At 38.8% G+C, this 12,790-nt stretch overlaps 1 protein-coding gene across 3 annotated transcripts in view; it reads right to left on the bottom strand.

The window, feature by feature from the left end:
- The window catches only part of stox2a (storkhead box 2a), a 56,182-nt gene that overhangs the window by 23,494 nt on the left and 19,898 nt on the right, over positions 1 to 12,790 (bottom strand). The window contains exon 2 of one of the 3 annotated variants that reach the window (XM_079853410.1): positions 2,452 to 2,569. The exons of 1 other annotated variant lie outside the window; for it this stretch is intronic. Coding sequence is in view for 1 of the 2 variants with exons in the window: in XM_079853409.1 (XP_079709535.1) it covers positions 9,775 to 9,952 (178 nt within the window). In the remaining variant the exon portion in view is untranslated. Of the gene's footprint in view, positions 1 to 2,451; positions 2,570 to 9,774; positions 11,369 to 12,790 lie in introns of those variants that run through there. One more of the 3 variants, XM_079853409.1, reaches the window with a different exon arrangement.

The following is a 12,790-nucleotide window of genomic DNA, read 5'->3' as shown; positions in this document are numbered from 1 at the left end:
TGTCAGACAGGGAATGTCCTTTTACTGGTTTTCCACGGTAACTTTACACAGTGTTTTCATTATTTACTTGCAAAAGTCATACATTAACAGTGTTTTACATGAAATGCAGTGTTTACAGTTTTTCACACTATATGGTAAGGTAACTTACAGGTGGATTTATTGTAGCATACATTTTTTTTTTTAATTTCTGTAAAAATAAAATATTTACAGTGCACTAAGCAGAATGTCAGACCCACTCTCTGCGTAAAATCATGCTACATTTGAAAGAAATTCAGTATGTAGCATACTGTATAAGCAAAGTAGGTTTTTGTTCTGTAAACATGGATTTTCAACATACAGCAGTACAATCAATGTCAATAAAATTCATTTTCAGCTTTAAAGAAACTGCTGGGCATCCACTAATAGTAGCTCACAGTATGTTCATGTTGTTAGTACAGTAGCAATATTTCAAACACAACAAAAGAGTTCCCCGGAGCTACTCTTCTACATTCTAATTCTCATTTACACTTTCTAAACCACCGGCGGTGGGTCTTGGCATTACATGTGTACTGGCTGAATACTTTTTATTCATCATTACACCAATGGATAAAGTCTGATGATAAGAAGCAGAGATATTGTGAGTGCTAGGCCAGCAGGGGTAATGTGCTGCTGCTGCAGCTAGCCTAGCCTAGCACTGCCTCAGATGAGAGTATACAGACTGTAGGCCACTACACTCCACTGCATTGACACACTTTCACTCTGCAAATCTGCGTAATGCGTCAAGCACCGTATGAAATTTATATAAGAAGCATTTTATCTTTGGAACATTAGATTTAAATATCGACTTCAATAAAACATGCTAGTGAATATGGATGTGAAATCTTGGACCAAAATATCAAGTTTTTTTTATTTTTTTATTTGTGTATTAGCAGCCAAGGTCACCACGAGAGCTAAAATCAATGGCAGTCTATGTTATGCTATTGACTGGTCTGGCTAGCTTGTGCCAAAACAGAGTTCCGCCCCCTGAACAACCCACATTTACACTCAGATTATCTGATCTTGAGAAAGAACTATACATGTAGTAGACCATGTAAACAACATTTTGGATATCTGTTAATGTTTACATTTAAATGTACTGTTTTTAAAGTTGAATTATAATGAGAATAAATTACATTTATTAAGCTTTTTTGAATATTAGCTTTCATGCAGTGTGTAATATAGCTGTTTATGAATGTAAAAGGTCAACAAAGTTTTAAAGATAAAAGTGATCGTCTCCTAAAAGAAAGAATCGATTCTGAACTGCTGAAATGAGTCGTCAGCAATTCCAGTCTCGCTTCCTGCTACATACCTACGTAAAAGTGTAATAAATTTACATAATGCCAGCCTTGCGTCGAGAAGATGCTGTTTTCTGTGCTGCGAATCCACAGTGCATGCACTTTAAAAGGATGAGGACTCACGCTGGAATTGATATGGGAAAAAAAACAATGCCATTGTTACGAATTGTTCGAATCATTGCATATACAAATGCTAATTAATAAAAAAAAAAAAACGGTTTGAATGAATGATTCAATGACTCACTTATAAACACTTCACTTGTTTTATTACTGGATGAATCAGCATTTTTGAACGAATCCCTTAAATTAATGACAAATACATGTTTTAACAGTCACTTGTCAGTTGTCACCATCTACTGGTGTATTGATATAATTGATACAATCGCGTCACGTTACTTTCAAAAGGTGATTTGCTCTATTTTGATCGTTTCGGTAGACATCAGTGTTTATATCCAAACTATATAAACCAGTTCTTCTGTGATAATATGATTGTAACACAGAAATAATGAAAGTGTTTGCTTGAAAAGACTGTTTGTGAAGCCGTTTCATACCTATACATGATTCTCTCTGGTCAGCAGCAGCGCAAAAGCAGATTTCAAGGTTCCGGTGTGAGTTTAAAAGACAGGCGAATCGTTGTCATTTAGAAATGAGATCGCATAGGTGTTTGACTCAAGAATGCGATCATTTAACGATTAATCGTGCAGCTCTACTCCGGAGCTAAAATTCCAACACCCGTTGTAAGCAGTAGACCAATCACAACAGACTGGGCAGTCTGACCAATCAGAGCAGTAGGCTCGTGAAAAAAAGGAGGGGTTTCGAGAGACTTAATCTTCGAACGAGCCGTTTTCAGACTCTGAGAGAAATTAGGTGAAGTGTATATTATGAATATTACTATGTATATTATGAGAAAATTGCAGTTTTTTTACCTTTGATAGTTGTACTATAGGAGACCTCAAAATAAGCAACCTAATAGCATAATAAGGGCACTTTAATAAAGCTGCTTAAAAGTCACTCACCTTCACTTTCATGACAAAATAAATGCATACATAAAACATTATTCATTTTAGAAACATTGCGAAAAAGTCTCTATAGAAAATCCCCCATCATACAGGCACATAAAAAAAGGGCATATAAAAACCTCTGATCCTGATATTCTGAGATATCTGTCTCTGACGCAGATGCTGTGGCACTGGATTCCAAATTTAGCCAGGGCAAGAGTAGCCCTTGCCAAAAGCAGGCCATCCTCTGAAGAGAGTCTGGGGATGGAGTAGCAGAAATCGTAAAGTATCTGATAGTTAAAAGACCAAATGCCCTCCAAGAAATATTTGAGTCAGGAAACATATGTAAACTTCCAAAACATAACTACACATGAGCGAGCAGTCATGGACAACATACATGTATGGTGCGCAACTGCAAAATTCAAAGACTTGTCATATGAGGATAGAAGGATTCAACATACAATTTTGGTGCTTAACATAAGCAGCGTCAGGCAACTCTGTAATGTTTGCTAAATTTGATTTATATTGCAGAGACACATTTATGTGGGCAAGTGTACATGTGCATACATACCCAGTGGGATAGCAATCAGATTGATCACAAAACACAAAGTGACTAAGTATACAGTAAATACGTTGTGCAGTTAATAAATAACTCAAGCAATTCAATGTTTTTCACAATAATCCTGAATAGTAAATAAAACACTTTTCTAGAAACTGTTCTAAAAGAGCGATAAAGAGAAACAAAAAGAACAGTAAATGAACAGGTGGTTTTAACAGAAAAAAGAGGAGCTTTTGCTGGAATAAAACATGGCTGGATAAAGTTTTGCACAGCAATTAAGTAATAATTAATTTGACTTTAAAAAGACCACAAGTGAAAATACTTCTATTTACATTTTATTTTCTTCTAATTTAAGGTTGTCATGAAACGGAAATTGTTATAATCTTCCCCATTATGGCGTATATCCAAAATGGGATATTTATTTTGTCCATCGGGAATTGAGTGGATCATTGGAGCGAGGTCGTTTGCTATTGCTGCGATGTCCCTTGTGTCAGGGAACACTTCAGAGACGAGAAGAGATGACAAAAGGGTACGTTTTTTGATAAAAGATTGCGATCATGGCACATTAACAAAAAATCTAAAAAAGATGTGCACAGATAAATAATTTATAATAAACATTACATAAAAAGATAATTGTCAGTTTTGATTGACAACTTTGTAAATTAAAAATATAGTAAAACATAATTTGAATGTATATATAGACACTGTATAGAAATTTCACAATGTCTTATTATTTTGGCATGTCCTGCTTTTGCTTCAATTGCTCGAGAAATCTTGATCATCCATGTAATCCCAGCACAATCTGAGAATGTTCTAAAGAATCTTTTGGGCTTCAATGAAAGCAAAATATGGATATATGACCTTCTGTACAAACAAGTTAACATGGTCAGTCACAAATTTGAATTTGATTAGTCATAAAGAAAAATTGCAAAATACAGTATGCAAAATATAGTAAGTTAAATATAGTATATATAGTATGGGCCTCATTGTATAGAGTAGTTTGATGAAACTGGAAAAACCTAAGAGTGCTCAACCACAGTTTTTCATTTTCTCATTCTCTTTTCTGAAGACCAAAAAGTTGGCTTACGACCCAGTGAATCTATCTACAGCAATGGGAACACATAGCTCTGTTACACAAACTTTGAGCTTCATCCTATGATAGAAGAATCTTTTAATTTCTTAAGTTAATTTTGTCCCTGATTCTCAACAATGGTTCAGTGAAACTGAAAAGTGAGGGAGTGGATAGAGACGAGTACTCAGGGTGGTCCCTTCAGACTAGGCCCAGACTCTCTGCTGACCCACTTTCATCTTAAGACAAGAACGGCCTCACTCCGTAGCCAACACTACTACAAGCACATTAACTGAATAAGGAGGTGATGAAGATACAGTCATACTATATGCACAGTCCTCCATGTTACTGTAAGGATTTATTTAGTAACCTTCAGGCCTGGCACAAAATGGAGACCGGTGTTCTTTACGGAAAGGTCAAATATCGCTATATAGGACAGACTAGAAACGAACACTTCTTCAAATGGGGGTCAATGCAGAATCTTCACTGCATGCAGTATGTTAGCTTGCAGTCCTATTTCCGTGGCCCAATCGCTCACCATCCCTCCCTCTCTCATGCTCTCATTCTCTTCTCAATCATCCCATGCAAATCCTGCATACAGTCCCACTAGTGATGTCAGCATCTGGGATGTCCAGAACTGGGGTGGATATTTTTAGCCTGGTGCAACGAGTGATAGTATGTGTAGAAGAGAGAGAGAGAAAAAAATGGAACGACAGAGCAAATCTGTGTTGTGAGGAAATAATGAGATGGTCTATATTAAAATAGGTAGTGCGTGTGTGTGTCGGAACAGGGAAAGCAAGAGGCACTATATGAGGACATGCACGGCACGCACATCTTTCACACATGTGTGTGTGTCATTATTAATGCAAAATATCCCAAAGGCTTAACTGAGTTCCTCATAGTGGCTGAATGATTTCTACAAATCTATCAGCTGACTGGAGGCGGAGACCAACGATTTATTCAAGCAGAGCCTCTTCTATCTCTCTCTCACATTACTACAGAGGCCAGGCTATTACTGCACCAGCATGGCCTCGTTCCTCTCCCACACCTAAATCAGGGACTCTGTCACAGCTGGGTCGGTGCGTACGTGCGAGCGTGTGTAGTTACTTTGTGCCACTAAGTACGGTTCAGTGAAAAACAGGCAAGCGAGATGAAACCATTAGTCAACATCAAATCACAACCGACACTATTTACTTTCTTAATGCACATGTTTTTATTGATTTATAGGTGCAAACTATGCAAAATAGAAAAAATTGGATTGGCTTTGAAATATTTTATCTAGGGCTGGAACAATGCGTTAAACATATTTTGTGCTTAATACGGCTGCGCTTAAAAAGCATTCTGTTTTATACAAGCTGCGGTGTGTGCAAGGTTGCGAGACAGCAACTAAACACTAAATCTCTCTGCAACTGGTTACAATTTAACATTTAGCACTTAACGCTGTTGTTGGTTATTTAAAATATCTAATGGATGAACTAGCGCCTCGATTGGACTCATTTATTTAACTATGCGCTGTCAATCGTGGTAAAACTTCACGGTATTATGGACACCGCCATGTTTTATACTGTCGCTATGGTTAGTAGTTAGTTAGTTAGTTAGTTAGAATGTAGTTGTGACTTCAGCTGTTTGATTCAGTTCAGGATTCACACTTGTAAACAATCGCTGCTGTAAATCCCAAAAAGTGACAGTGAATGCAGCCATAGTAAACATCTTTCCAGGCCTACACTGCAGAAATCTTATCTTTTGGGATAAATAATCTCATTAGGTAAAAGTTCATCCATAGATTATTTATGGTTATTATTTATTGGTAAATTAACCAAAGGATTATTCAACTATTGTTAGTTCCAGAACTAATTTTATCAAAACTCTATATAACTCTAAATAGACTTTCCTTTTCCGCTTACATCGCCTAGATCAGGCAGGCTTTTGGATAATGTAAACCCATTATTTTTCATTGTTTTAGCAAATTCATATTCATTGCAATTCATTTTGGTATGAAACACCCACTTTTCACCATCCTATCAATTCCTAATGCATAAAACTCAAACTTTTTTCATGGAATATCCTGTGGAAGTACGTCACATTACAGAAGTAAAAGTGGGTTGCGAATTGAAATTCACACTAATATTAGTGTGGGAGAATTTTTATTTTTTTGTAGGAACACGTTTTATAAGATGTTGGTTTTGCTTGTAATGTAGGACACAGCAAAAGTTTCCACAGACACATAGAGAACAATGAGATTACAAAGTTTGGGGGTAAATCAAAAGTGACAAAAGTGATTCCTGGAAGAAAACGTATCATGGTTTCCACAAAAAAAATACTCAATTAAAAATGCTAAGAAACCAAAACTTACTTATTTTTATAGTACTTATACTGTAAATTGAAGGCATATATTTATAATACTTATAAATCGATGCCATGCATTACAAATTATATACTTATGCATAGCATAATTTTATTAGTATTTGTCTAATGTTAAAATAATTACAAGCAGGTAAATTTAGGACAATAATAGGAACACAGCTCATTGTATGCAGCTGGTCTCATTGTAAAAAGGGTGGTAAGCACAGTAAGCTAACTTTACTTGTAGTAAGACCCATGAGGTTAGTCAAGGATTTATATTAGTCTGTACTCTGTATACAGTGATTACCCTGCACTGCCAAGTAAAAGTCGCACAGTTTTAAAGATAATCTTGACACCTACTGTAGTTGGGCACACTGTAAAGCTGGTTGGTAAAATGACGCCCTCCTGAAAAAGTCACAAGGTGTTTTTGCCGCACTGATCCACGTACTGTATGCTGCAGTTATCTGTGTTTTTATTACAAAATCTGTTTTTCACACAAATTATTATTACAGGAGCAGATTATCGATTAATAAAGACTTATTTTTGCATGGTTCCTTGTACAATACTATGTTCGGACCTCAAAACACTTTTATAGTGCCAGCAGTTCGCATCACATAACCAGCTCCATATGTATGGCATTTCTAAAGTAGTAAACTTGCTGAGTAGCTCGTCTGGTACAACACTGTACTTGCAATGCGGAGTACAAGTCCTTTGAAACACGAGTTATGATAAAAGAACATGGCATGCTTTTTTATCTCATGTTTGCTATTGTTAACACTATCAGTTTAAGGTAGGGTTTATAGGGGGTAGGTTAATTTCAAATGTAATAGAGCATTAACCATTTAGCACCACTCACTGCACATTTAACTCTTTCCCCAACAGCGGTTTTTCATTTAAAAGTTGCCAGCCACCACCAGTGTTTTTGATCATTTTCACAAAAATGTCATGGCCCCCAGAATATTTTGTGATATGAATATCTGAACATCCAATATGTCAAACGAAAGAACAGAGACTCTGCTTTTAAAAAAAGTTTTAGTCTAGCTTCATGCATTCCTTTTTTTAACAACACTTGAATGTGGGTAAGGTTCATAAAAAAAGCAACATTTTGAACAAAAAGCTGAGAAAAATCGAAAAATTTTAGTCAAAGTCTACAACGTACATAAGCAAAGCTTTTATCGCTTGTTTCTGCTCCTTTTTTGCCCGTGTTTTGATTCTGGGATTCTCTACTCTTTCAGAAGTTGCGTAATAGCACCCTCTACCTTTAATAGTGAAAACAAAGCAGGAAAATTCTGTCAATGGCGGAGAAAGAGTATATTTCCGAACTAATGCGATATGTGCAACCACCAACATAATTACATATTTCCATATTCACGGTCATCTGTTTTAGACCAAACTGAACATTCTTTTAGCACCACTCACTGGACATTCCTTTCAAACATTTAAAGGTGTTGCAAATTGTGTAGGCAACATATCATTTTGCAAAACTGTTGCCTCAGCCACGTTTTTGCACTGAGCCTGGGTTGTAAATTTCTGTCTGTTTTTGATGCAAAACTATCATATGTCACTTGACAGCCATAGTGATGGAAAAGTGCAGCTCAAAAATTCTCTTAAACATCTCCTTTTGTGTTCTGTGGTGAAAAAAAAAACAGGTTTGGAATACCATGTAAATAGGTGAACTTTCCCTTTAAAGAACAAAGGGACAGATGGCAAAATGTCAGCCTCTAAATCACTTAACTGTAAAGGAATTGCCACGTTAAAAAAGTGAGACCTGAAAAAAAAAACGTGATAATCAAGGTGTAGACACTTGTATCTGCCTCAGTACTGACAATTTAAACCACATCTGGTGAAAACTAGTCTGCTTTGTGGCACTTTCCATGGGGTACAAAATAGGGTCCGATGAAGTGAAGAATACTTTTTCAGCAAATGGTCAGAGAAAGAGGAACTTAACCTACATCAAATGATGATTGTCAGTCTCAGAAGGTCAAATTATAATTTATATGAATGGTGTATTTTACATGGGATTTCTAATTTTTCAACCCTGTTACCAAAGATTGGGACAAAAGCAGTATAAAACAAATATAGCGTATATATATAAAGCAATAAACATTAAATAAACCTCAAAATTAAATTAAAAATAAAATGTATCAAATCACTACAGCTGAATGGGTAATAGTGGTGCATATTTTGCCTATATTAAGCTACCACTCAATATTAAGTAAAGATATATAAGTAAAGAAACAATATTTGTCTGATCGTTATTCTCATAATAGTTTTAGTAACAGGGTTGAATGTTTACATTTTATGGCTGCTGTGACTACAATTTGTGGTAATTTACTTGTCTTCATGTCATGCTGTAGAAAATGGTGAATAAAATTAGTTAAATTTAAAAAGATTAAATTGAACTTCTATTCAGCCGATTAAAATTATGACAGTTGTATGCTTTTAATTGTTGGATACAGTCAAGAAGGTCAAGACCTCTGGGGTGGGACAGGCTTAATCTAACATTACATAATATTTGATCAAAATATCTAATAATTCTTTCAACCAAACATGGAATATGTGCCTAAAATGGTTTACAAAAACATAATGGGACACCAAAAATATCCTATTTGTGAGTGTTGCCCAGTGCGCTTAAAGCTAAGAAAACTTAAAGATTTATTCCTTTTCACAGCCTCTTTGCTAACTCACACCTCATAAACATAATACACACATGGCTTGGCTAGACAAACATACAAGCATATATCAATTGCTTTTGACATCTGTATTAGCACCAACTTCAGTGGAAAGTTTCTTTACCTCAACTATAGATCAACTGGTTTATAAATGAGATGTGTCATCTTCCCATTTCACAATTGTGCTCCTCTACAGGCCTGACCAGCTCTCCAGCTCAATATTACGGACGATCACAGACGACTCACAAGCAAAATGGAGAAAAGCAACCATGAATCCTAGGGCCATATCACAATCTCTCTCATAACACACATACAACAGGAAAACCAGCTGCCAGAATTGTTATTCATGATGCTACAAACTTAATGCTGTAAAACCCTTGCTGGGACCAAAATGGAGGATGCATGCTTGATTCATCCTTTTCTTTCCTCATGTTGTTGTGATTGCTTCACCTCTATAGACTGCTTCAAAAGCTCCTCAATCGGCACATCAAATACAGAAACCTTGCATGCCCAGTTAAACAAGACACATTGATGGAGAATGGCAGGTTACTAATATGCTAGGCTAACAAACATTTAAGGCAGGGTTCCTCAAATCCAGCCCTAGAGTGCCCCTGCCCTGCTGAGTTTAGATCCAATCCTACTCAAAGACACCTGAGCAAGCTAGTCAAGGTCTTCGGAGTTACTAGAAAATTACAGGTAGGTCAGTTTGATCAGGGTTTGAGCTAAACTCTGCAGGGCAGTGGCCCTTCAGCACCGGATTTGAGGAACCTTGATTTACAACCTCTGGTCCAAGGTGAATCAGAGGTCCTGGGGGACCCACCTGGTGTCATGTAGCCCCTCGGAGAAGGGGAGATGTGGGTTGAAGGAGGGGGCGGTGGAAAGTGCTTATGGTGGTGGTAGTCCTTCTCACTGCGAGTGCGGATGCGCTCTAAGGCCCGCTCCGATAGATCAGAGCTGGGCCAGGCCCGCCTGAAGTTGGTGCTGCGGGTCTTCTTCATGCCGGCAGGTTACCCGTGGCGGGGAGAAGGGGGAAGGGGGAGGGGGGAGGGAAGAGGGTAAGGGGAGGGAGGGGGTGGGGAGTAACCTGAGGTTCAGTCCCTCCCCCACATTGGCAGGGGACACCCCAGTCCAGGTATCAGGCCAGAGTCATGGTAAGGGCGCTCTCGCACATGCACCCGTGCGTACGCATATACACACATACGCGCACGTACGCACGCGAACAGGGGGTGACACGTGGCGGCGCAGACGGGCGTGCTCAGTGGTTGGAGGTGGGCGTGGGAGCGCTGGGATGGGCTGTCCTCTGAGGCATCACCCTTGGCTGGAACAAATCCCACCGACCCCCTGCCAAACATCCGGATTCGTGTGCCACGAAGGGCACATTACATCGCCAGGCACTGCGGGGATGGGAGAAGAGGGGGACGGCAGGGTGGGACAAGAAGGAAAACGTGAAGCAGCGCAAAGACAATTCCGGACAATGCGTGTGTACCAAACACACATATGAGTTTAAGCAAGGTGCATCACGATGAAAGGATGGAGTGATGAAGGAAGATAGAGGAGGGAGAGAAGATAGGGTATAGGGAAGGGAGGGAGAGAGAGAGAGAGAGAGAGAGAGAGAGAGAGAGAGAGAGAGAGAGAGAGAGAGAGGGAGGGAGAGAGAGAGAGAGAGAGAGAGAGAGAGAGAGAGAGAGAGAGAGAGAGAGAGAGAGAGAGAGAGAGAGAGAGAGAGAGAGAGAGAGAGAGCGAGAGAGAGAGCGAGAGAAAGAGAGAGGCCTGCCTGTCCAACAATAGCCCAATTCAGCACGATGGCGGCAGCCCCTCGGACAAGTCCGCTGAAAAACAAAAGGCCTGCCTGGAAAAGAGAAAATGCAAAGGGGGAGGGAAAAAAAGAAGAAAGGCGAGAACGGCCTCTGAGGTGACCTCGAAGCTTTGGTGATCTCAGTCCGCAGACAAGCCCTTGTCAGCCTCCCTCGTCTCCAGCTCTGCCACTAGCCTCCGTCGAAAACGACGACACGGGCGAGGGGAAGGCAGGAAAACCACGACGAGGGGGAAGGTGGAAAAAATGGAAACTGCAGATGCGGAAGAATGGTCCTCCTCTTTTGTTCCGTAATTCCACAGTGAAGGAGGACGGCGGCTGCGAGGCTACATGCTCATTCACGCGACTACATCTTGTCTCCGAGGCTCCCTCCTCTTTCAATGCTGCTGCCGTCGCTGCTGCTGCTAACACTGCTGCTGCCAGCACCTTATGAAAGGGGTGTGTGTGTGAGAGTGTATGTGTGAGTGAGGGGGGAGGCAGGAGAGCAGCAGAGCAAGCGATCGAGTGTGTGAGCGCACGGCAGAGGCTCTACGTGAGCGTGCGTGTTTCGAGTGCGATTGAGAGCGAGTTAGCGTGGATGGAGAAGAAAGATGGGGAGAAAAGGAAATAATAGCAGGGTTCATAAAGGAAATTAAAGACTGAGTGGAAAACACACGCAGATCATAGCAGGTGTCCTAGAATAACATGTAAAATAAAAATGTTTAAAACAAGTGCGTATCTTCTCCATCTTCCCCACGACCTGCTTTAGTTCTATGCTAATTGTACAAGAGTATTTGTTCTGTTCAATTATAAAACAGAGAAATGTGTAAAACTGAATAAACAAAGAATTGTAAAACTCGTCCACTACTTCACTACTATACACTACACTACTCCATCAGGACACAATTGTATTTATTTAGACATTGTAATGACATTAAAGGGATACTGGACCCAAAAATTTAAATTCCCTCGCCATTTACTTACCCTCATGCCATATGACTTTCGTTCTTCTATGGAACACAAACAGAGATTTTTAGAAATGTATCTCTCTTTTTGAGTCTATATATTGCAAATGGATGGGTCCCTCAAAGCTGAAGCTTCAAACCAGTCAAAATGAACACAATGGTAACAAAACGACAGGTGTGGGAGAAAAATACTCATATTTTAAATGTTAATATTATAAACAATCACTTCCTACCAACTGTCATACATGTGCGCTTGACGCAAACATCGGCACGTTGTGAAGCGTGATGTGAAAATCACTCAAAAAGTGCTGACAGTTGGTCAGAAGGTTAACAGTGTAAAAAGTTACAAATATTAGTATTTAGTCTTACACAAACCAACAACTGGGGTCCTATAGATTACTGCCATGTTCATTTTGCATTGTTTTTGAAGAGTCAACCCATTCACTTGCATTATATGGACTCACAGAGATGGAATATTTTTCTAAAAATCTCTGTTTGGGTTCCACAGAAGAACGAAAATCATATTCATCTGGGACAGCATGAGGGTAAATAAATGATGAGAGATTTTTAATTTGGGGACGAAGTATCCTTTTAAATGCAGAACAGCTGGAGAGAGCTGAATGACCAAATGCCTTTGAATAACATAATTTGTGAATCATTATGCACACAAATGTATCCAACTTAATATAAAAATATGCTTGAAATCATGAAATATCACATAAGATGAAGACTCCAGTTGTCTCAGTAGAATAATAATAAAAGGTAACACTTTATTTTACACAGTATCCTTGTTACACGTTACATGGACTCGCTATAGTAATAACAAACCAAACCCTATGGTAAATATAGCAATTAATATTACTCAATGCTTATGTATAATTATACTAACAAGGGTACCTTGACAGAAAATGTAATCCCAAGCAAATTAGTTTGCATGTAGAGGGTCATCACGTAAAGATCACATGACCAGAAAACAACTCCCTTTATCTTGGTAACCCTCTATTATTGGTCACTTTCGCTCTTTAAATACATTAATCATGGCTGACAGTGAATATTGCATTTCTACAATGGCATAACCA

This window comes from Squalius cephalus (genome assembly GCF_949319135.1).
Source record: "Squalius cephalus genome assembly, chromosome: 2".
In the NCBI taxonomy this organism is placed as follows: domain Eukaryota; kingdom Metazoa; phylum Chordata; class Actinopteri; order Cypriniformes; family Leuciscidae; genus Squalius; species Squalius cephalus.
Note: the sequence above shows the minus strand (reverse complement) of the source record. Positions and strands in the feature narration are given on the sequence as shown.